Source organism: Erpetoichthys calabaricus, chromosome 1 (genome assembly GCF_900747795.2).
Source record: "Erpetoichthys calabaricus chromosome 1, fErpCal1.3, whole genome shotgun sequence".
In the NCBI taxonomy this organism is placed as follows: Eukaryota; Metazoa; Chordata; class Cladistia; order Polypteriformes; family Polypteridae; genus Erpetoichthys; species Erpetoichthys calabaricus.
Genome location: NC_041394.2, coordinates 227,108,434 through 227,134,788, shown reverse-complemented (window position 1 = coordinate 227,134,788; position 26,355 = coordinate 227,108,434). Strand labels below are relative to the sequence as shown.

Sequence of the window (26,355 nt, the reverse complement as noted above, 5' to 3'; positions counted from 1 at the left end):
TCACATTTTTAGACATGCAGGTAAGCTAAACTGAAGATTCCAAATTATCTTCATATAAAAGCATATGTGGATGTGCATGTGAGTGGACCCTGTGGGGAACAGACAAATCACCTGGAGATGGATCCTGCCCTGAAATGGATTCAGCAAATTTGAAAATGCTTATCTAAGTGAAAAATAAAAAAAAAATAAAACACAGGCTGAAATCTTTCTAATCTTAGAACAATGTTGTTATATTAAATAATTCATTTTTTGAAATGTTTGTCATTTCACTTGCATGTGCATTTACCTGTTAACTTCAAGCTCTCGATTTAAAAAAAAGAAAATAATGCATTTTTTTGTGGCGGATTCTAATGACATCATTTTTGTTACATACAGTGCATCCGGAAAGTATCCACAGCGCATCACTTTTTTCACATTTTGTTATGTTACAGCCTTATTCCAAATTTCTTAATTTTTTTCCTCAGAATTCTACACACAACACCCCATAATGACAACATGAAAAAAGTTTACTTGAGGTTTTTGCAAATTTATTAAAAATAAAAAAGCTGAGAAATCACATGTACATAAGTATTCATAGCCTTTGCTCAATACTTTGTTGATGCACCTTTGCAAGCAATTACAGCCTCAAGTCTTTTTGAATATGATGCCACAAGCTTGGCACACCTATCTTTGGCCAGTTTCACCCATTCCTCTTTGCAGCACCTCTCAAGCTCCATCAGGTTGGATGGGAAGCGTCGGTGCACAGCCATTTTAAGATCTCTCCAGAGATGTTCAATCGGATTCAAGTCTGGGCTCTGGCTGGGCCACTCAAGGACATTCACAGAGTTGTCCTGAAGCCACTCCTTTGATATCTTGGCTGTGTGCTTAGAGTCGTTGTCCTGCTGAAAGATGAACCGTCGCCCCAGTCAAGAGAGGTCAAGAGAGCTCTGGAGCAGGTTTTCATCCAGGATGTCTCTGTACAGTGCTGCAGTCATCTTTCCCTTTATCCTGACTAGTCTCCCAGTCCCAGCCGCTGAAAAACATCCCCACAGCATGATGCTGCCACTACCATGCTTCACTGTAGGGATGGTGCCAGGTTTCCACCAAACGTGATGTCTGGCATTCACACCAAAGAGTTCAATCTTTGTCTCATCAGACCAGAGAATTTTCTTTCTCATGGTCTGAGAGTCCTTCAGGCGCCTTTTGGCAAACTCCAGGTGGGCTGCCATGTGCCTTTTACTAAGAAGTGGCTTCTGTCTGGCCACTCTACCATACAGGCCTGATTGGTGGATTGCTGCAGAGATGGTTGTCCTTCTGGAAGGTTCTCCCCTCTTCACAGAGGACCTCTGGAGCTCTGACAGAGTGACCATCAGGTTCTTGGTCACCTCCCTGACTAAGGCCCTTCTCCCCAGATCGCTCAGTTTAGATGGCCGGCCAGCTCTAGGAAGAGTCCTGGTGGTTTCAAACTTCTTCAACTTATGGATGATGGAGGCCACTGTGCTCATTGGGACCTTCAAAGCAGCAGAAATTTTTCTGTAACCTTCCCCAGATTTGTGCCTCGAGACAATCCTGTCTCGGAGGTCTACAGACAATTCCTTTGACTTCATGCTTGGTTTGTGCTCTGACATGAACTGTCAACTGTGGGACCTTATATAGACAGGTGTGTGCCTTTCCAAATCATGTCCAACCAACTGAATTTACCACAGGTGGACTCCAATTAAGCTGCAGAAACATCTGAAGGATGATCAGGGGAAACAGGATGCACCTGAGCTCAATTTCGAGCTTCATGGCAAAGGCTGTGAATACTTATGTACATGTGCTTTCTCAATTTTTTTATTTTTAATAAATTTGCAAAAATCTCAAGTAAACTTTTTTCACATTGTCATTATGGGGTGTTGTGTGTAGAATTCTGAGGAAAAAAATGAATTTAATCCATTTTGGAATAAGGCTGTAACATAACAAAATGTGGAAAAAGTGATGCACAAGAAAACACTATACATGTCAAGCATATACAGGTAAAATTCCATTACAACGAATATCTTTACAATGATATTTTAATTACAACGAAGTATTTTTATGGTCCTGACTGTTTCCTCATATGACACGAGTCTATAGAAATCTCATTACAATGAAGTACATTCAGAAGATACTTTCATTACAATGAAGAGCCCAAAAGACATTGAAATGCCTGAATGAATCATCCACAGAGCAGTTAGTTCTGTGGCCGCAGCTCATTTGTGCACAATGATCCCCAAACAGAAACACTGTAATTTTTTTTTTCATTCTTCGAACTTTCCTTGTACTGTTTTTTTTTTTGCCTTTTTTGTTTCCTGCAGTTTTCAGTGATCTTTTGCTTATTGCTTGTCAACATTTGAAAAACATCCATTGGAATTTAACTCATTGTCATATATTCCTATAGAAACGACTGACACGAAAAAAACGATAACAGTTCATATTAGAAAAAAAAACTTTTAATTTTTTGCAGCTCTTGATTGCGGCAAAAAGAAAAAAGACGTTGCCAATGAATTTGGAATTTTGCCATTGACACTGTCAACGTTCTTGACAGAGCAAAAAAATAAGAAAAATCTTGGGTTTCAAACGTTTTTATACTGTTGCATTTGAAGACATCGAAAAAGCCATTTTTATGTGGTTCAGTGATGCTTGTTCAAGAAGCATTCCTATTAATGCGGCACTCATTCAAGAAAATGTGAGGTTTGTAAACTCTCTTGGGACCTCCCACAACTAGACAGCAAGCCGAAGAGCGTCCCGAAATGCGATCTCCGCGTCTGTACGGGGCAATAGCAGGCTCAATGATATGCTGTGTCTCTCCGCCAAAGTAAACAGAAAAGATCTCGATGGGTGATGCAAGGTTAGGAGTACGTACATTGTAAATGCAGATAACAGGATTACTTGTTCACTGACCTGCACGACCATGCCTGACTGCTGTGTCTGTGTATAGCAGAGTGGCAGTTCCCGCTACAATAAATAACTGTGCTGTTCCTGTTTCAAGCTGAATAAAGACTGGTTTTGCTAAAGTACTGAGACTCGGCCTCATGTTTTGGGGTGCAAGACAGGGACTTATAGCGCGACCCCGATCTTTTATGATTTGCTTCTGTGGCCTTCACTGCAGCGCTGTGAGCCTCCTATTGCCCTGCCCCAGCAACGGACAAACAATCTTCCACAGATGCACTTCAGCATGTCGTTCCCGTTGGGTGGGGAGTGGGTCTCAAAAGAGTTCAGAAACCTCATAATATGAAGGAAAAAAAAGGATGATTCAGCTTCTGATTGATAACTGTGCTGCCCACAACATGCTTCCACATTTAGATAATGTTCGCGTTGAATTCCTCCCACCCAATTGCATGGCAGTGCTTCAGCCATTGGGTTTGGGCATCATTCGCACCCTGAAAGTGTAACATCACAAGGAAATGCTGAGAAAAATTCTCATCAGCATAACTTGTAGGCAGGAGGAGACTAAAATTAACACGAAAGAAGCTATTGAAATGATTGCAAATACCTGGACGCAAGTTAAAGAAAGCACTATAGCAACAAATACAGAATCTCATTACAATAAAATTTTCGTTACAACAAAATATTTTTTAGGTCCCTGGGAGTTCGTTGTAATGCAATTTTACCTGTATATTCAGTTTATGCTTATTACTGGGTATAGAATGAACAAGATTAAAATTAAGTTTAGTAATTTTGAACTTGTAATAATCAAACAGCCATTACTTAATGTCTTTCTTAGATTGCCATAGGACATCTGCAAAGTAATTCATTTCCCTAATAAAAGAAGCTGGCAACTTGTGTCAACTTTGGAAGTCAAGGGCACTATGAACATCACTTTGGACTGCTCATTCTAACAGAACATGATTAGTGAATTAGGAATTAGTGACAGCTTTGCAGTATAAAAAGGAAACTGAAGTTAAGATTGCCAAAAATGAAGAAACTGGTAAGACTTTTGTTTCTTACTATAGAATATTGAAATTTGAGTTAAAAATAAAACAAAGATTCTGTACTATTTTAAACAAGCAACAGAAATGAAAAAATAAAACTGAAGTGAACTAGACCCATGTTCTTCAACCAGTAGTCCGTGGAAATTTCCTGCTGGTCTGCAAAAAATTTCAGCTACATGGTTCAGGTGCTACATTGTTGCGGGGCGAGCAGGATGCTGTATGCAACAATGAGTAAGTGCGCAGCCGGCAAATGCCAGTATTATGTCAACTCGCCTGTTGACAACATGTAGCAAAAATTCATATTTTATCACGCTTGTGCATATTGTTTTCTAATATTTTGTTGTGGTATTTCAGAAAACAAGTTATTTCTTTTGTAAAATTTGAAACCCTACAATATGGAGACAAATAAAGTAGAAACAGCAAAACCTTTTAACTTTACTTAGTAGAGGCAAGGACAATATTCAGGAGAAAAGTAGTGATGGCACCAAAAGTACGGCAAGTACTAGTGCTTCAAATTTAGAAGAAACAAAGAAAAACAAATATGCTGCTGTTGCGGAATGTGCAATACAAACCAAAAAGAGAAAAGGAAACTTTGTTAGGCATTACGATAAGGATTATTTAAAGTTTGGTTTCACTGTAGCCCCTGGCAGTGAAATACTACACACAAAGGCCATGGCGGTATGTTCCGAAATTCTGTCAAACTATGCTATGAAACTTTCCAAACTTACTTGTCATTTGCATTTGAAGCATAGAGATTTTACTGATAAACCACAGCACTTTTTTGAAAGATTAACGTGACCAGATGAAAATTCAGAAAGTCAAATGAAAATGATGACGAATAGTGACAAGTCGCCATTTCAAGTGTCTTATTTAGTTTCTCTTCGAAAAGCTAAAACGAAAAAACCATTTACTATTGGTGAGGAGTTAGTAAAGCCTTGAATCTCAGTTGTCGTACTAGAAATTTCGGGTCCTCAAGCCACTAAAAAACTAGAGTCTATACCAATTTCGGACACCACCATTCAGAGGACAATGCCATGGGGCAGAGTCTGGAAAACCCAAAAAGTTTAAATCCCATTGCTGTATTGTTATGTGCAGAAAAAAATATTTAGAGGTATACTTAAGGAGATTTCACAGTGCTTGTTTTGTAATTATACAAAGAAGCAGAAGAATAGGCAAAAAGCTTGCTTTACATGTTAAAATATAACTATTGTAGTTACTCAAAAGTGTTACTATAACATGTTCATGTGTATCCATACTTAGATGATCCAAAATGTAGAAGAATAAAACCCTAAACTTTAAATAAACCAATTCACCAATTAGTTTGATTGGAACTACACTTATACCACTTATACCTAATAGTATTGTGGGAAGGAAAATTATTATTTCCTAACATTAATATAAAACCAAATAATAATAATCTGCAGATTGTTTACACATTTTAGTACCAACATAAAATATAATTTGGTAATAAAGAGGGTAATGTCAAACATTATACATTATGGAGATTGTCATACTTGAGTAACAACCTTTACTAACACTTTCCACACTTTACAGGCAGTTTTAGGGAGAGAGAGAGGGTGACATGTATTGCATAAGTAATAAAAAAATGTTTTCATAATGCTTAATTCTACTTAACTCATGCTTTTCCATTACAGATTTATCAGATGTGCATTATAAAAACTTCTCCATAATAAGTAATGATGAACATAAATCAAGTGAATTTTGTCTTTATGCTTTTGTAAAACAGAAATGGTAGAACCTGAAACTGTAAAAATATGATTTAAACTCCAGAAGAAAACTTCAAACAAAATCATTTCAGGCTTCACAAAAATACTGTAATGGACAAGCGTTTGATCAAGCTAATAAATGTGACAGCTGCTATAATGTCCATACCTGACTTCAATTTCTGCATGGTCCAAGATTTCTCCATCACAGTTCCAATTACTGTTAACTGGAGTACAGCAGCATGCTGAATGATCCTGGCAAATCCGGTCAAAAATCTTTTTTCCAGCATCCTTTATATCTGAGGATTCATTTTCAAGGTGCTTTGGTGTAAATTTAAACTTTTTCACTCGGTGGACTTCAACAAAACTGAGATTAAACTGTAGGGAACCATAAGACAAAACATATGTAAGTGCTGATTGTCGGACCAGAACTGAAACTCTGAATTTCATGTTGCCATTCTCAACGAGGTACTGAATTATTCTGCAAAATTATCTACATTTTCTAAACAATCATTTTAAATCTATAATACCTGATCATCCTTGTTTGTGTGACGGAGGAGATGTCGTAAGAAATTAAGTCTAGAACATTTACGGACAATGATTAAGTCGGTTGTTCCATCTGCCAAGTGAGCTGCTGGGGAAAGGCCTTTTGGGCTTCGTGGACATGCACAACTCATACATGCTGCATTGATTGCTAGAAATTTCCCCTTAGCATATTTCCATTCACCTTCAAAGTCTAAAACAGAAAAAAAATGTAAATAACATGGTTGCTTTAGACAACATATAAAAAAATAAATATTGTATAATTTGACTTTTTGTGGGCTGTTAGCTATTTTTTTATGCAGATACTATAACTCAAATACTGAAACAGGAATATTAACAGAAATTCACATGGCAGCAAATACATTTTGTCAAGTACAAAAATAAAATTATTGTTGTAAAAGGTCTGTGTTTTATAAGGCTTGGTGGTTATATTTATGAGATGAGTTTTTAAAATATTAACATTTCCTAGTAAATACAATAAATGCAATGGTGTGGAAGTGTCCAGTTTTTTCTTGTTATGTAATTATGCATAATGTACAGAACTTGTTTCAGACTAATGAAGAGAGTCATTGTACGAAATTCATGTTTTAAACATAACAGGTGCAAAATAAACACATGCAACAGAAGAACAGTACCTGGTGGTGTGAATACAGAATGCAATTAATGTTGCATTGATTTTAAATACATAATTTTAAGAAGATCATTAGAAAGAGGGCAACTATGTTTCTAAACTCACATTTTAACTATAAACCTATACAGAAAAACTAATTATCTGCTGGATATTTAAAATAAACAGACAATATAGTTAGCAAAAGTAGTATTCTTTATATTACATATGATGTTGAAATTTAATATGTTGTGAATGATTAAGATGTTAATATAAACAAAATATATATACATAAATAGGAAATCAAATTCTTTACTACAAGTGAATGTTACTTTAACTTGATAAAACAGTCAAAATACAAAATAACAAATACAATTTATAAACGGAAATCAAATTCTTTACTACAAATGAATGTTACTTTAACTTGATAAAATAGTCAAAATACAAAATAACAAATACAATTTATAAACATAATATTCACAAACTCAATCTAATTTAGGTTCGCTGTGGACTGCAGCCTATCACAGCTGGTCTGAACCAGTCCATTACTCTCAAACAGACACAAAATCACAATTTTTTATCGTCAAATAACCAAACTTGCAAATGTTAAGAGGATGTGAGTGAAAACCAAAGTACCTGGAGAACATTAATTGCCTTCACATACTGTATACATACATAACAGACATCAAGTACCGTATTTTACGCACCATAAGACGCACTTTTTTTCCCCCCAAAAGAAGGTTGGAAATGTCTGTGCGTCTTATGGAGCGAATATTGCGTCACAGACCATGATGTGTAGTACCTGACAAAAGTCGACATTCAGGGGTAGAGGGCGACAAAACTCACTGTTACGTTATAGGCATTCCCTCTGTGCTTGGAGGAATGTTAGACTCATTGACTCGGCATCTAATCCTTGTGTGTGCGTGAGTTGCGAAATGTAAACAAATGTAAGCAAAGGCAAGATGGCATTGACATCTCACGAGGGAGCGAAGTGAGTGCAGAAAACAAAATACTCAGCAGACGATGTTTTGCGCATTATCAGTGAGTCGGACTCTGATTTTTCAGAATCTTATTTTGTTGAGAGTGATCAGGAGATCGAACAAGAGAGTAAGGAACTGGCCAGCTGAGTATATTCGTGCAGCCGATGCACCTATGGTAAGGTTCGTGTGGGAGTAATACCTAGACATTGATCCTTGGGAGCCAAACTGCCTACCGGACTTCACAAGACAGTATGGCTTGCTGTTGGACTCGACAGATTACCAGCCGCTGGACTACTTCGGCTGTTCTTTCCTGAAGTTGCCTTTCAGCTACTGTCAGACGAGACAAACAGGTATGCAGAGCAATTTTTTGAATCGAGGCTGTGCTTGCACCGCATTCTCGTTTTTCAAACTGGAAACCCACAACAAAACACAAGATGAAGGGCTTTGTGGCATTACAAATATAGATGGGACTAGACTGGCGATATAACTTCAGGGAGCATTGGTCCAAACGTGCTTTATCCCCTGGTGGCTTTGGACAGGTTATGCCGCATGATGATAGGTATGTGCTCCTGCAAAGTGATTGTGAGCAATAGAGCTTCATAAATTCTGACACTAGCGATGAGGAGTTCTTGGGGTTTCCATAAAACTAGAAGAGTGCCTGAACCTTGAAGTCTCTCCTTATTTGTTAATGACAGTGATGATGTTTCTTAATACCACTGTTGAATTTACATGGTTGAAATATTATTCTGCTATATTTTATTAAACATATTAGTACACCATTTGGTTTAGAATATTTTTTTTCTTGTTTTCCTCCTCTAAACCTAGGTGCGTCTTATGGTCAGGTGCGTCTTATGGTGCAAAAATACGGTAAATCTGAAATACAAAACCCAAACTGATGGCCAGCATCTATCTGTATGAGGCCAAAATACTGACCAATTCACCTTTGTGTGACCTAATAACATTTTTTGATCTCTTTAATTCCTCTCATTACAATTAAATTTGAAGGAAAGTAAAGTTTATAAGGCCAATACTGCCATGTGTACAGTGAAATACTTACTTGAATGTGGTAATTAATTGCAAAATGTCACCATTCTCCAGCTCCACTAATTAGTGTCTAAAACCTTTGGATAAAAATTGTTATAAAATTTGCACAAAGGATTTGAATTAAGTACACTTTAAATATATAGCAGTACATCCACATTGACCATATATCAATACTATAAAGTGTATCAGGTTGTTAGAAATGATTACATAGAAAGTTACTTGAAACGTACCTGCAGGAATGACTGTTTTGCAAAGGAAGGAAAAACTTCATAGTTAACAGTTGGCCTATGTGCTGAGATTTTATTTCATTCAATTTATTTTACATTCTGTAGTTATTTTATTTTCTACTCTATTTAGGGCTTCATTTGGGTACTTTGGCATTCCTCCCACATCCCCACTTAAGACATCCTACTCACATTGAGTGGCAATTGTATATTTACATGTGAGTAAGTGAGCCCTATGATGGACTGCCATCTCACATAACTCTGAATTGAATTAGGTAGGTTTGAGAATGTTATGCTGTATATACCTGACATATTACAATCACTTGATTCCCATTTTGTGTCTATGATAATGAAGAATAACAAACTGAGTTTAATATTAGATAAAATGTAAAGGTTTTAAAATAAATACAACAATCATGAGCTAAAATGCAGAAATTCTTTTCTCTGAAAACTTACCATTGTCATTGATATCACTTCTCCGGTGCTTTTCTTTAGATAGTTGCTCGCCACTATTGAAGCAGATGAAACATCTGGAATGAAATTGAGATTTAACACTGTAAGTGTTTGAAATTTGCTCATTTGTTTCCATTTTACAAAAACTTCCTTATAGATATTGAAAAGATAAAAAAAGAATGCATTTAAAATAAACATTGCAGTGGTAAGTGATAATGATAATGACAAACCAAAGCTAAACAATTTATTATTTACTGTTAATTATGTAATACATTTAAGAAATAAGTAAACTTTTATATAATGCTGAAAGTTCTAAACACATTCTTTCATGTTAATTGTTGTCTTAATCTGGTTTGTATAATTTATATTAATAGAACAGGCAGGCTTATTGGAATGAACTAGTAAACTTGCAGATTAATTTACAACTCCTTAGCCATCAGGCCACACTAGCTGTATTTTAAGAAAATTTCTCAGTACAGCTTTGTTAGTCATCAGCCATCAGTCAATTTCTGCATATCAGACTCCCAGGTACCCTACACAATGTTTAGAATTGTTGATAAAACCTAGCACTCTTATCACTATAATGATTGTTATACCTTAGATTTAACATGTGCTGTGTGGCTGATATTACAAAGCGGTGTGCGCAACTTGATCTTCTTTGTGTTTATAAAAAAGCAGTGGTACTAGAATATGGCTTACAATTGTTCAAGCATTATCTAACAAAACTGCTAGCCACATCATAAAAACAACCATGAAATAAAATCAATCAATATATTAGGGAAACATTAATGAGGCATACTTTTTAAAATTAAATTTGTTTATAAAAAATACCTTTTAGTTTGAAAGCCTCGTTTGTTTCAGCCTAATATTACTTAATGACCTTATAATCAGTGCAAACATTTCACTAGTTTTTATTTTTTTAACTCTAACACTTCCTCTTCTGTGTTACCCAGAAAGATGTAGTAGTGATAAGTGTGTATTACATACAAAAGACCTCTATAACAGGCCATTTCATAACTTAAAAAGATTACAGTTACAAAGTTGAAGATACTCTTTAGTGTTTGTCTTCATGTGTGTTGGCAATGACAAAAACTGTGTTTTTGATGCAATCATTAAAATGTATAAAATGAATGATAACCAAATTGAATGGTTTGTTGCATTTTGTGCTGGTTATGAAAGTGGATGGTCTTACAAATGACAAACTTGATTTTAATGTACATTTAACAGGAATTGACAATGGGGTGGCAGTTAGGTACTTCAGTTCAATAGCCACAGTCCATCAAATAAGAAGGCTGACAAATGGACCCTCTGCAGCCCAAGCTAGCAAAATATGTAGTACATCATAGATGTGTTTGTGGCAAACCTTAACAAATGATAAATAAATTGTTCAAAGAGTAAATATTCCCTATTAAATGAAAAACAGCCATTTAATTTCCACAAGAATTTCTGTATTTAAATTTGTGATTTTGAAGTAATTATGGGAAAATAAAGTTGAAAGTGCCTAAACTACAAACAATATTAGATTAAAAATGTCTATCCCACTCATCATGCCAGTTAAGCCATATCAAAGAAGATTCTATTGGGTCACCACTGTGACATGGGAGAAACTTTTGTTCTAGCACTTAATCTCCATTTGCCAAAACTGAAAAGGTATAATTTCTTCAATATTTCCTCATATCTCATCAGCCTAGTTCCTCTCCTCTGGTGATTCTACACCTTTTTCGTAATATAGAGACCAAAACACAGTACTCCAATATGGCCTCACTAGTGTATTATATTACATAGGCATAATCTCCTTTGACTTGTACTCCACACATCATGAAAAACAAAAATATGTTGAATTGCCTACCACTGTTGCACTTTTTAAATTAATTATAGGCACTGCCAAAATACTGATTGTTTAAGGTTAGAAATAATTTCAACATAAGCATGTTTATGATTGTTGCTGCTTGTATTAAGAAACTGATGCTTCTTTTTCAAACACTTCATCTTTCATTAACTAGAAGAGAATATAGCCCAGAATATATGTTTCTTGCCATAGTGATGCATAAAATAAATGTTGTACTCCTATGTCAGACAGAAAAGAAACTGTAGTATATGAGGTGGACTACAGATTTACTCATTCCTTTTTGACAACACATGTTCCTTGTGCAAGAAAATACTCATTATTAAAACACTCTTGAAATTTTTTATCATGGCAGTAATCTCATTTTTTAATTCATCTGTTTCAAAGATTTCTTTGTCCACTAAAATTCCCACAGTTTTGTTTTTATTAACTTCTTGACCACTGCTGTCTGCATTTATATAAGACAGAATTATTTTTTAAATATTGAATCACTGAAGGCTAAAACACTTATGAACCACTTCACCACAATATAAAGTGATCCCAAAAACAGACAGATTAGTGGATATGTTCAAGCAAAAGTTTATGTTTAAAATAGTGCAGCAAATGCTGAATAACGAACTTTCCAAGCTGGTATCTCCTCCTGCACTTTTTATCAGTATCTATTTGCTGTTTTCATTTCTCATGTCTCTGCTATTCAACTCTAAACTGGACTAATAAAGTACAACACAAAGTAACACAATGTATATCAAGGCGTTTTCTTTCAAAAGAGATCATGGAAATTCAGCAAAGATATTTTAAGGAATGCACATAAATCTTCAATCTCATCCATTAATCCATTTTCTATCCCGATTATCCAGTTCTGGGCTATGGGGAGGAGATTTTTATTTTGTCAGCACTTGATGTAGAAGAAGAAGCAACCACGGATGGGATGCCACACCATTGAAGGGCACATTCACATACATACTCATTCGTGGACATTTCAGCATTTGTAAATAGATTAACATGCACATATTTTTGATATAATTAAAAATAGAGAGCCACAGTTGGGAACAGTCCATGGCATAAATCATCGCACCACCATGCCATTTTAAAATTTTTATTTTGTCATTTAAAGTACAAGCTATCTAAAATAAGGGTGTCAATGTCAGATCCTGGAGGGCCACAGTGGCTACATATTTTGTTTCCTAATATTTTCTTCATTAGTAAATGAAACATACTTCTTTTGCATTATTTTAATTGACTTACTTTTTAAGAATCAGAAACCTCAATTGTTTTATTTCCTTTAACAAGCAGCTAAACAATAATAAAAATGCAACGTGAGCTATCAGATGACCAACTATCTCTTGGATTTCAAACAGTTCTGTAGTTTTTGTTTCAACCAATCTCTTACGTTAATAAAACACATTTATTCAATTGTGAGGATTGTTAATACTATAATTTTAAATAACAGACATTGTCAAAATTGCATATCAACATTTCGCAGACCATTACTTTTGTAAGTTCATATATTTGTGACACATACTGCATGAGGTGCAAAGGAGATCAAGTTAATCTGTTGGCTTTCTTTGAATTACATCTCTCTATTATAAAAAAAAAACTTGCGAGAAGACATGATCTTTTGAAGAGAGACAGAGACACTTTCACGTCCTGCGATATGGTCAAGTTACATCATACTTAAAATCTTTGTGAGCAAGTCCCGTAATACACATACAGAGCAGGTTAGAGATAATGGAAGTAGGAAAATTCAAAAGTCTCAAAAAAAGGAGAATAAAGATTGCATTAGTGCAAACAAACAGAAAATATTACTCTGTGAAATAATGGAACAGCAAAAAGAGAAAGAATAGTGTTTGAGGATGTCTGGGGGATAAGAGAGACGAAATGCAGATCATGCAGCATGGCAGAAGCAGTAAGCCAGTGTGGAAGATGAATGTTCTCTTCGTTCCCTTGTACTACTCCTTGTCTAAGGAGTTAAGCAGAAGTAAGCTTTAAAAACATGATTTGCTGAGCAAACAGAAAAAATATTTGTCAGAAGGACTCAAGGTCTAAGCTTCCACACTGAGACTGCCTTATCACGTTCTCCCTTTGTTTACATCTGAACGCCATAACAAGGAGCCAAGGAATCAAGTTGCACAAGGAGCATTGAAGGGGCTCAAGGATTGTGTATAATAAAGTGTTGACTGTTGCATTTTCATAATGAATATTAAATCATGCATTCTAGGGGCATAAAAACCTGCCCCACCCAATAAACAGGGTTCAGAGAGCCCTGATGCTGTCATGTAATATTGATTGCCTGTTTTTCTGAAACCTGCTCACTGTGACGATGTAAAATAATAAAGCTGCTATATGACTCCACCTGTTGTCTTGTCTAAGTGATCGTCCACACCAGCAGCTGATCGAGCAAAGACGAGGTAAAAAAATCAACTGTTATTTGTTTACCATTGTATCACCATTTAAGAGGGGGTGCATTCAGCCACCCTTTTCACAATGGCGCATAGCGCTGGCGAGGGAAAAAAAGGGTTGGCGAGCAAAGTGAGCAGGCAGCAAAGCCCCCTAATTAATTAAAAAAAAATCAAACCAATTAAAATCAACACAATGCAGTATGCTTAATTAGCAGCAAAAATTGGTTCCTAATAAGAAAAGTGGCTGGGACAAAGACCTGCATCCACTACGACACTTCAGGACCTGAGTTTGCCACCCCTGATCTATAACCTCCCCAACCATTCAAAAGAAAAAAAGAAGCTGCGGCGGGAGCTGTTAGAGCTGCGGCAGGATAACAAAGACTCGGAGAAGTGTATATATCCGCTTTAAATCGGCCTTTAATGGTATGCTGGATAAAATTGAGGAGCAAATTCAGGAAAACGCGTCTAAACTGAGCACACTTGCCAATCAGCTGGAGGATGTTAAGCAGGCATTCACGACTCGAATTGAAATAGCCGAAAATCTAGCATCCACCGCTGATGGAAAAGCAACAGCTGCCAGTTCCGAATGCAAAAAACTTGGGAGACAGACTTGTTGCTCTGGAAGATGGAAGCAGAAAGAATAATATTAGAATCGAAGGTCTACCTGAGAATTGTGAAAGCCCAAACCCAGTGAAATTCACAGCCGAACTATTCTCTAAAATAATTGGAGAGGACTTTAAATCAGATACAGAGATAGCAGCAGCTTATCGTATACGCGGATCAAATACCTTTAGACCTTTGAAAATAACACATTCGTATTTTCCCTGATTTCTCTCCCGCAACAGCTGCTAAACGTGCGTGCAGCCTTCTACAACATTAAACAGCGGTTACGGCAAGCCGATATCAAATACAGCCTCTTAACCCTGCCAAACTGAAAGTGGATGTTCAAGGCCAATACTACGTCTTCTCCAGCAAGGAGGAATTAAGAAAGCTGATAAGAAACACAATAGTGAGTCACATCCTGTCATGGCATGGCAAGGAGATATCACCTGCTGTCTGATCAACTTGTAATGATACAGGTATTATAATTATACATCCTTTTCATTACTCGGACGCTTTCTGTTTATGTTTTAATTACAGTTATAGACGTATGTGTGGAAGAAATTAACTTTTATTTTCTTACTACCCTAAAGGAGACTGTTTAACATCATACCCTTGGTTTATTGTTATTATTGCATTAAGACTTACTATGCTTATCCTGGACCACTTTCAAACACCATCCCCCGGGTTTATTATCTTATTACTTTAAGTTTGCTGAAGATTATATTATATATTTTATGCTTATAGTTTGTTAATGATTATATATAATCATAGTTTATTAATGATTATATTTTAGGCATATAGTATTTAGACTATATTGGCAATAGATATCTCTATCCTAAAACGCCGCTGTGTGGGGGATTGTTTTGCTTTGGACGTGCTCTGTCTCTAGGTATGTCAGAGGACCGAGACTTTGTGAAGTGGGGTCCAGCCTCACGTGGGGAGGAAAAATGGGGGTGGGATATGGGGGAGAGCAGGCTATATCTAATCTATCCTTTTAATCCTTATAATTATAACTACCAACGTAACAATAGGCTGCATGGCAATAAATCTTGGGGAAATAGGAAATTAAGGTTAGAGCTGTCTCACTTCCAGTTAAGACTACAAAATGACATCAAAAACTCAGAATAAATATCTCCATAATGAGACAGTTAACTTTGTGAGCTGGAATGTTAAAGGCCTGAATCACGAAATTAAAGAGAAAGAAAGTACTCTCTCACCTAACAGGTTTAAACACTAAAATAGTACTTTTACAGGAGACCCACTTACTAAGCAAGGAAGGATCAGTTCCATCTGCAAAAGGACTGGGCTGACCAAATGTTCCATTCTAGTTTAGCAACATTTACAGAAGCTAGAGACAATCAAATTCTACCTCAAACTTTTCGCCAAGCATTAATCACCGTTTTTTCAAAACAAAATAAAGACTTATTACAATGTGCATCACACAGGCCAATTTCACTTCTGAATAATGATGTTAAGATACTCTCAAAAATCATAGCTAGAAGGATGGAGAGAGTGCTGCCTTCGGTAATATCACAAGATCAAACTGGATTTATCAAGGGTCGACACTTATCCTCCAATCTTTGACGCCTGTTTAATGTAATATACTCACCAACAAAGTCAAGCACACCAGAAATAATATTATCATTGGATGCAGAAAAAGCATTTGACATGATTGAATGGAAACACCTTTCACTACATTAGAGAAATTTGGGATAGGCCCAAACATTTGTGCATGGATCAAACTACTGTATACCAATCCAGAAGCTTCAGTTTGTATTAACAACATTTGTTCAGACTACTTTAAACTAGAATGTGGTACCAGACAAGGATGTCCCTTGTCACCACTGCTATTTGCAATCGCCATTGAACCACTGGCGGTTCACTGTCGAAATACTGATCAGATAAATGGGATTATTAGAGAAGGACTGGAACAGAAAATTTCTCTATATGCAGATGATATGGTACTGTATATATCAGCCCCACAAAATTCTGTGCCTGCAGTCTTAACAGCACTTACAGAATTTCAAAAGATCTCTGGTCTCAGAATAAAAGTGTACTCTTTCCAGTGAATTCTCAAGCATACCTTTAATCATTGCAGATCAGTTTAAATACCTAGGGGTAAACATCACAAGTAAACACAAAGCTCTTTATCAACAAAATTTCACCGTCTGTATGGAAAAAATTAAGCAAGACTTGCATAGATGGTCAACCCTTCATCTCACTCTAGCTGGAAGAATTAACGCTGTTAAGATGAATATCCTTCCTAAGCTTCTTTTTCTATTTCACAACATTCCAATATACATCAATAAATTATTTTTTAAGCAATTAGATTCAACAATAACCTAATTTTATTTGGAACTCAAAACATCCACATATCCAAAGAGCGACCCTACAAAGACCTAAGGCAGAAGGTGGCATGGCTTTACCTAACCTTCAGTTTTATTACTGGGCAGCAAGCATACAAGCTATAAAAACCTGGACACAAATAGATGAACATACACAGGCCTGGTCCGCAATAGAAGTAAAATCCTGCAGTACTTCTTTATATTCCCTGCTTTGTGCCCCAATAAATGCAAGGTATCGGCAGTATACTAATAACCCAATTGTGCTTCACTCACTCAGAATATGGAACCAATGTAGAAAGCATTTTAAGATGGAGAAGCTTTCATCTGTGGCACCTCTGCAAGAGAACCACCTCTTTCAACCCTCACAAACATATGCAGTTTTTAATATCTGGAAAAAATTTGGGATTAAATTGCTTAGAGATCTTTATATAGACAACATCTTTGCATCCTACGAACAGTTACATTCCAAATTTAACTTTCCAGTTACACATTTCTTTCACTATCTTCAAATTAGGAACTTTGTTAAACAGAACCTGCCCGATTTTCCTCATCTTGCACCCTCGTCCATGCTGGAAAAAATATTTCTCAATTTCAAGGACTTAGACACCATCTCTGCAATATATAAAATTATTTTACAGTCCCTCCCTTTCAAAGATCCAAGAGGACAATGGGAAAAAGATCTCTTAATCAATATATCAGAAAGGGAGTGGAAAGTAGCAATGCAGAGACTTCACTCGAGCTCCATATGCGCAAAGCATATAATTATTCAACTCAAAATTATATATCGAGCACATCTGTCTCGCCTAAAACTGTCCAAAATGTTTCCAGGGCAAGATCCAACCTGCGAACGCTGCAATCAAGTCCCAGAATCACTGGGTCACATGTTTTGGGCCTGCACCAAATTAACATCATTTTGGACCAAAATTTTTAAGTGCCTTTCAGACTGCCTTGGTGTCACAATCCCTCCTAACTCAATAACAGCTGTGTTTGGTGTTCTTCCAGATGGGTTTAAAGTGGAGAAGGACAAACAAACTGTGACTGCATTCACTAGACTTTTGGAACAGAAACTTATTTTGCTAAACTAGAAGAATCCTAACTCTCCTCTTTTAAGTCAGTAGGTAACCGATGTTTTATACTATTTGAAATTGGAAAAAATCAAATATTCAGTTAGAGGATCTGTACAGAATTTTTTAAAAGCTGACAGGATATAATCAATAAAATTTTAGAATAAGCTCTTAAAGCACTGAGGAAGCAATCATCTCCGCATTTTTTTTTCTTCTCCATTCATCTCTACTGGCCTATTAGATAGATAGATAGATAGATAGATAGATAGATAGATAGATAGATAGATAGATAGATAGATAGATAGATAGATAGATAGATAGATACTTTATTAATCCCAATATTAAACTCATCAATTTAGGTATGTTTACAAGCCTTAAGTTTTACCCGTTGGCCATGCTCTCTCTCTCTCAGGGGTGGGGGTCGAGTTGTTTTTCAATCCTATTTTTTGTAAAAATTGATCGATTTGTGTGAATGATTACAATAAAATTAATAAAAAAAATAAAAAAAATACCCTGCTTTGCATCTGCTTTTATCTCTGGGACTTCCCAATGTGCCCACAGCAGGCAGATAAGAAATTGTCCCCTCATAGTAGTGGTGTGACAGAAATTTTTTGAAACCTGAAAGATATGGAATAATTATTATGACAAACAAATACAATACAATGAGCTCTGTTGACTTATTTATTTAATCTATTTCAAATATTCTACATTTACATTTATTTCCTTGGCAGACACTTTTATCCAAAGTGACAAAAGAACTACGTTTGAACGAGTATACAAAATGAAAGCTCATATTTGATCCAGACTGCAACAATGGCATACCTTGTAATAGATCTGAACTTTTGCTCTGTGATTCTTTCATATATATGACAAAAAAATGTAAGTTCAGTTTTTATATCATGATGAAATTAAGATTTTAATTATTCAAAAATTAGTTAAAAGATTAATCTCTGTAATGGCACTAATATTAAGTGTTATATAGGTTACAACAGTTAATTTTTTTTCCAGAATTAAGTGTTAACTGAAGTATGTTTAATTTTAGTCTTTGCCCCATTATTGATTTTTTTTTGCAGACGTACAATATATTTGTAGTTTTCTAATGCTGAACACTTATTTAACAAGAAATAAGTTTTCTAAACAAATTATGTATACTTAATTTCCTGATATTTTGATTTCAGAGTGATTTGTACCTGAAAAGTCATATCTAGCAGGACCCATCCATCGATATTTTTCACTGTCTGTCAAAATATCGCCATAGAAACCATAGCCGAGTAGGGACACAGAGTACTTCAGAAAAGTGTTATAATGATGAACTGAGCAGACATCCATTGGTTGAGAGTCCCCTAATGAAATATTTATAGAGAAGAAAAAATAAAAACCATCAGACCTATAGAAGCATATTTTCAGATATTTAAAAGAATCAATTTCTGTTTGTATCATTAAGCTATAAAAGGTTAGGTAATAGGTAAAATACCATACAACATGATTTAATAAAAAAAAGTCTTAAGAACAACTAATTGCAGTGAACCATTCACAAATTATCTGCCCAATTCAGAGTCGCAAGGGCCAGAGTCTACCCCAAGCTAACAGGTGCAAGAGGTTAAGTTATAATATTAGGCTGGTACTGCTCCCTCAGAGCCCCAAGGTCCAGAGTTTGATTCTCAGCAAGGTATCTTTCTGGACAGAGTTTGCACCATCTACACTGTGTCTGTATTAGTTTTCTAATGGTACTCTGTTTTTTTCCCTATTAAAATGATATGTATGATAAGTTAATTAGCAAACAAACATTAGTGCAGAATAAGTGAGGGTGGACATGTATTTATTAAAATGGACTACTCTTCCTTCCAAAACTGTTTGCTGCCTAGTGCCACATTCTCCCAAGATTGGCTTTGGCTCACACAAACCCAGAGTTGTGAAAAATATTTTCAAAAAATGGTTACTAATACACATCTTTATATAGCAATTTCCAGCATAAATTACAATTTTTTACACACTAGAATTCTGTAATTACAGCACAGGTTTATTTAGTGACTTGATCAGTGTCACACATGGTGGATGCTGAATTGGCTACTTTGAGGTTTTCATTCCAACACACCGGCTACTATGTTGCTGCTACAAGCTATATACTTAGTTGCTTCTTAGCCAAATGCATTTTACATTTCTTAATTTGTAATACTACATCTATTTTCACCTTTCTCTTATTTATTTAGAAACTGAGACCTAATACTGGAAACTATACCTGTTTTATGTAACCAAATTTACTGCACAAGTCTATTAAAATTCTTGTACAGAAGCTGCAAATTATCATTAACAAAGGCAGTTGGGTATTTCACACAACCATAAATAATAGTTTCACGTTTCTCATTATATTTCTCCACTTTGAAAAACTATTAAAGTTTAAATAGAGACAGACATTCATTATTAATGGGTAATTTGCTGCCTCAGCCATCCCATTTTACTAATATTTCCCTGTTCCCTCAAAACCTATTGTTCTTACAATCACTTACCTACAATAACATGCAAGGCTGACGTCACTGGATCATTGATGCCCATTGTTGCATAGCAAACACAGTCTGTTGAACCTATCACAAGGCAAAAACAAATAACATAAAAGCAAAATGACCTACTCACACAATGTCTTGCATTGAATATCTATTTAGGATAATTCTGAAAAGTAACAAAACCAAAGACTTTAAAGACCTGTTCAACTACTTAGGGAAACAAATATTTTTGACACCATTTTTATAATAATGTTTTATATAATTCTAAAATATCAATGTTGTTGTAAGTAAACAAGTTTCCAAAATGACCACCACTAAAACTGACAGATTACATGTTGGCTTTTACACCAACTTGACACAAGACAGTAAACATACTCTAAAAGAATTCCTTACAAAATAAAGCTGGAGTTGAAAATGGGCTTCTTAAGACAGATTATGAAAACAGACTCTGCTGCCCATCCCATTCCTTAGGTAAACCAATTTAGAAAACTACCAAAGCACTGCAGATATTTTGTAAATGCTACATAGTCATGTTGCTGAACTGCTACATAGTCATGTTGTTGAACTTGTAGATTGTAAGTAGCCTGGCATGCTATATCTTTTAATGTTTACTATTCCATAATGCATTGACGTTTCAAGATAGAAGGAAGAGTTTAGGAACATGCACTGATACAATGCGTGGACACATCCACCACACGACAAACCACAGATAGGAAGAGTTTGGGAGCATGCACTGATACAATGCGTGGACACATCCACCACACGACAAACCACAGATAGAACCACTCAACATACACTTTCATACATTTTCTTCAATTTGGAGTTTTAACTGTCTTTTATCAAATATAATGGATTTATCATGCACATCTAATTATATTAAATAAAAAAAGAATAATAATAGCATATACAGAGAGTATACTATAAAACACGTAAAAAGCATACAATGTTTGCAACAATGTGCAGCAGGCAATGCAACAGTATGACATTAAATAAATGGATTTAAAGATTTTATTTTTTGTGCCAATCTACACTGTACATGAAAAAATTATCAAAATGTATTAGATTTTAAAATAGATATTACAAAAATGCAGTGGCAGACCGTCAAGGCCTGCAAGGCCTTCTCTGCTGGACTAAAAAAATATCTGAATCACAAACTGATGTTAATTATTTTTTGTCCATGAATACTTATTAAATAATTCCAAATAGTCTGTCCGCTTCCTTTCATAGCTTTTCCGATGGTTGTGCTGCTTCCAGACATGTATTTTCGTATTAAAGCATTTAACCAATCACATTTCAGCCATCATTTGTTGCCAGGCAGGGTCAAAGTCAAAGAAGTCTGCCCGGGAGGCCTTCACAATCCGTTCTGCAGGCCCTCTAACACAAAATAAACGTTGATTAAACTGTTGCTTCAACCAATCAGATTTTGAGTTTGTTTCACTAGTGCCCTCTAGCAGGCGTACGGCAACGTCACCGTATTCAGACCCATTGATTGGATAGGATGGTTTAATAGCTATTTTGTCACCCCATGGCTGAAGGAGGAGAAGAAATAGATTTGGTGGCAGATTTACTTTCAAGGCCATTTTAAAGACGGACTTTTCAAGAAAAGCTGGACATTGTTAAGAAAGGTCGGACAACTCTGAAGCTAGCTAGCCTGTCACAACCAGGAGGAGGATTTGTCCGCCACTTTCAGGTTACCAACTACGAGCGGTACCCCTGACTCACAGGGTCCGAGGAACACTGCAAATTGTATTGCTGGGAGTGCTTGTTATTTGCCACTGGTCGACATGGTGTTTGGAGCCACACTGGGTTTGTAAATTTGACTTGCCCAACCAAGGCAGCAACGAGACATCAAAGCACTGCCGGACACTTACAAGCAACGGTGCTTTCCAAAACTTTTGGGGAAACCAGAGTGGATCTACAGCTGAACGAGCAAGTGCGCAGGGAAACAGAGCTCCACAACGAAAAGGTGAAGAAAAACAGAGAAATCTTAAAAAGACTGATAGACTGTTTCATTTTTTTGGGCAAACAGGAACTTTCATTTTGGGGACACGATGAAAGCACAGGATCCAATATCAGAGAGAACTATGTGGAGCTTCTTTCTCTCATTGCTGAGAGCAACACAGATTTACATTACCACCTGTCCACCAATAAAGTGTTTAGTGGGACGTCGGGTAAAATACAAAACGACCTGATCACTGCTATTGCTGAAGTGATGGGAGAAGAGATAAGAAGTGACGTTAAAAAAAGCACCGTTTGTCTCTATTATGGTGGATGAGACGACAGACGCGAGTAACGCGGTACATGTCCTCCGTTACGTAACGGGCACAGGTGTCAAGGAGCGATTTGTCAGATTTGAAGATGTTACCAGTGGGAAGCGAGCCAATGACATTGCAGGTCTTATCAGATTTTTGTTGGAAAATTAATGCCTGGGTAAAGTTGAGGCACAGTGTTTTGACGGCGCAGCGGTCATGTCTTCTGGATTAAATGGGGTGCAGGCTAAAGTTAAAGAGAGAGCACCTTTGGCTTTATTTATACACTGCTATGCACATTGGCTCAATTTAGTACTGACTCAAGGGGCCTCAAAGCTTAAAGAATGCAAGATCTTTTTCGGCCACCTCAATGGCCTTGCTGCATTTTTTTCTAGATCGCCTTGGCACACGCCCTCGTGGCACCAACACGGTGGCAGTACACATCCAGAGTGGTCAATACGGTCTTTGAGAAGAGAGATGCTCTAAAGGAACTGTTTCATCACATTCTGGAGCATCATGACGAGTATGATGAGGACACAGTGTGCTGTGCTGATGGATTTAAAGCACGTCTGGATGATTTTGAGTTTTGTTTTTTGCTTCACACATTCAATGGCATTTTTGAGTATTCAGACGTGCTCTTTTCAATACTACAGGACAAAAAACTGGATGTGCAGTTTTGTCTGGCTAGGATAAAGGAGTTCTGTGACACCGTTGAGCGAGATAGAAGCCAATATGAGGAACTCTACGAGGCCACTGAACGCACCAGAGGCGCTCCGAGCGCACGAAGAGGTCAAGCGCAAGATCCTCGCACACACTACCGCCAACTCCATGGCAGGATTCTGGACACAGACCAGATTTCAAGACCACGAAAAACTGATGTTTGTCATGCTCCTCGACCCCCAGAAGTTTCGGGAATACAAGAAAAATTTCCCGCATGCAGCCTTCTCCAGTTTAACACAGAGCACTTTTTGATCTGTCTTGGCTAAAAACAGAACCGACTGTAATGTATGCCATGGATAATTTTGCAGGAAAATCTCCCACTGATCTCCTTGACTTCCTTTATCAGAAAAATCTGAATGAGAGCATGGGGCAGCTGTACACATTGTTATGTTTGGCGGTGACCATTCCCGTGTCCACTGCTTCTGTCAAGCGGACAATTTCAGCCCTAAAGTGAATTAAAACTTATGCCAGAAATATGACAGGGCAGGTTTGACTTTCAGCATTAGCTTCGATGGTGATAGAAAGGGACTTCGTGATGGAACTGAAGCGCATGGATAATCTGTACGACAGAGTGATTGAACTGTTTTTGAGGAAAGAGAGGAGGATGGATTTTGTTTACAAATAATCCGAATTTTTGGCGAGTAAAATGTTGCGATTTTCCTAAATAATATTGCAAGTTTATGAGTTATTATTGATGTTTTTTATGTGTGTCGCGGCTGTAGCTGCAGTAGAAAGGAACTTGTTCACCCCTGGTTTGTCTATTCAATAAAGGAATTTATTGTGGCTACAGGAGTTATCTATCTGCGATGCAACGACTCTTTATACTGTATTTCTGCATATTAAGATGGTTTTTATAACCATAAATTAGTTTTTGAGGGGCAGGTTGATTCAGACGGAGCACTACTGAAGGCCTAGGTGTGAAATGCACGGTCCGCCACTGCAAAAATGTATTCAAACGCCTGAAAAATTCTCTATTTTTACTGAATAAACACATCCTACAGTGAAATTTTGCTCTGTGTGATATTTTAATTTTGAAGCTGTGAAACTCAAAATTAGTTTTTTAATGTGACAAAAAACGAAAAAATGCAGTTTGTTTAAGTATTCAATACCTGCATAGTGGAAACTCTGTTTACACTGCTGAAAACAATTTCCTAATAAAAACATAATTACCTTGCAGTTGGCCACCACCAGTGAAACATTAAAAACACAGCTCCATTTTGTGGATAAAAACCCCACAATTAATGAATCTGAAGAGCAACTGTGACAATGAAGACTACATACAAAGGAATTACTGAAAAAATAACATACACATTAATTACTAAAAGAATAAAAATAATACCCACATTTTTAGATGTCCCAGTGGGCACTTTTGGTTCAGTTATCAGCAAGTGGAAGATATATCAAACCACCAAGACACTACCTAGTAAAGGCTGTCCATCAAAACTCTGTCCAAATAAGAAATACACTTTTGAGAGAGGCCATTTAAGTGGATCAGCAATCACTTGGAAAGGAACTACAGAATTTAGTACCTTGGACTGGAGTAAAGGTACACCATATCCAAAGCCCGTATGGGAGGGTGGTACAAATAAAGTTCATTACACGAAAAGAACCATGATAAAAACCACATCTGGAGTTTGCCAAAAATTGTGAGAGTGATCCAGCTGCTTTGTGCAAAAATGTTTTATGCTCAGAAGAGTCAAAGACAAATCTTTATTGGCCAAAGTACAATGAAATATGTGTGATGCAAATGCAACACTGACCATAACTCGAAAATCACAAAACCTATAGTGAAGTATGATGGTGGGGAATATTATCATTAGCAGGGACTAGGTATCTGTTTAAAATAAATGGATGAATGGGTGGTGAAAAATACAACCATATACTGCAAGACAACCTATTTCAGTCTGACTAAAAACTGAAGCTTGGATAAAAGTAAATTTTTCTGCAGGACAATGATCCCAAACAGAACAATTAAATAATTTTAGAGCTGCCCAAGGGCAACGGCTCAGTCAAAACCCAGATCTCTATCAAATGAGAATCTGTGCTATTATTTTCAAAAGTGCAGTGCATAAGTGTCATCTGACTGACTGAAAAAGCTTGCCTTGAGAATGGATGAAAGTCACTACCAGTAGTGCAGAAAGCTGCCATATATGTCCTTGAAAAGATTTAAAGCTATTACGCTGTACATTTTTGGAACTACATACAATGAGGGCCTAAATAAAAATATTTTTTTAAAATTTTTTTCTGTTGAGAGAAAAAAAAACTATTTTGCGCTGGTGTTCAGAGATAAAATACCATAGTAGAATCTGTTATTCAGTAAAACTTAAAAAACAATCAAGGGACACAGTACTTTTGCATGACACTGTATACCGGAAAGCTAAAGACATGACTTTAGACATGACTTTTAATCAATGTCTTGATTAACCCTTTTCAATGAGATTGCTAAAGTCAAAAATTGAGTTAGTCTTAAATATTGTGTAATTATGACACTGTGAGATAGTTAATAAAAACTGATCACATTTAAGCTGATGGGCAAAACTATTCACAGAAAAAAATATATTCAAATTAATGTTGAACCCTGTGCTTTTGCAAAATGCCTCTAGTAAGATCAGTGCATATGGAAGTAATGAGCATAGGTCAGAAATTAAAACACCAGGTTATCTTCATAAAGAAATGCTTTTTGTTCCAGTTCTTGCCTTGACATTTTAGAATCTGTGGTTGCTTATTCAAGTAGATCCCCACACAAGCTAAAAAATATATGTAGTGCTTAGAGTAAATATTGAATGACTAGATTCTTAATACAATAGAACGACATGTGGTTGGGATGACTGGACTTTTGTATCATGTCACAGCATTTACTATGGGTGCGTGTAGCATAAACCTGCCGGAATTAATTCAGATCATATGATTTCTGCACATAAGTCACAATCCTCAAAATGACATTTCCATTCTTTTTTACTTAAGTTATTATTGTTAAATTTTCTAATGTTTCTCAATGCATTTTTTCTTAGTGAAGTGGTGAGCCAGATTATTGTGACAACATTTCTTTATCAATTTTGCCACATTATTCATAAGTGCAGTTCTGCTCATTACTAAACACTTCCCCTTCATATGTTCCTGG

General features: G+C 36.3%; 1 protein-coding gene across 1 annotated transcript in view; it reads right to left on the bottom strand.

Annotated features, from left to right (window-relative positions):
* Positions 1–26,355, bottom strand: part of cerk (ceramide kinase) — a 191,243-nt gene that overhangs the window by 20,560 nt on the left and 144,328 nt on the right. The window contains exons 8-13 of the mRNA XM_051935160.1: positions 20,272–20,346; positions 18,955–19,107; positions 18,277–18,382; positions 9,511–9,584; positions 6,187–6,392; positions 5,826–6,034 (exon numbers count right to left, since the gene is read on the bottom strand). Of these exons, the coding sequence (XP_051791120.1) occupies positions 5,826–6,034; positions 6,187–6,392; positions 9,511–9,584; positions 18,277–18,382; positions 18,955–19,107; positions 20,272–20,346 (823 nt within the window). The remainder of the gene's footprint in view (positions 1–5,825; positions 6,035–6,186; positions 6,393–9,510; positions 9,585–18,276; positions 18,383–18,954; positions 19,108–20,271; positions 20,347–26,355) is intronic.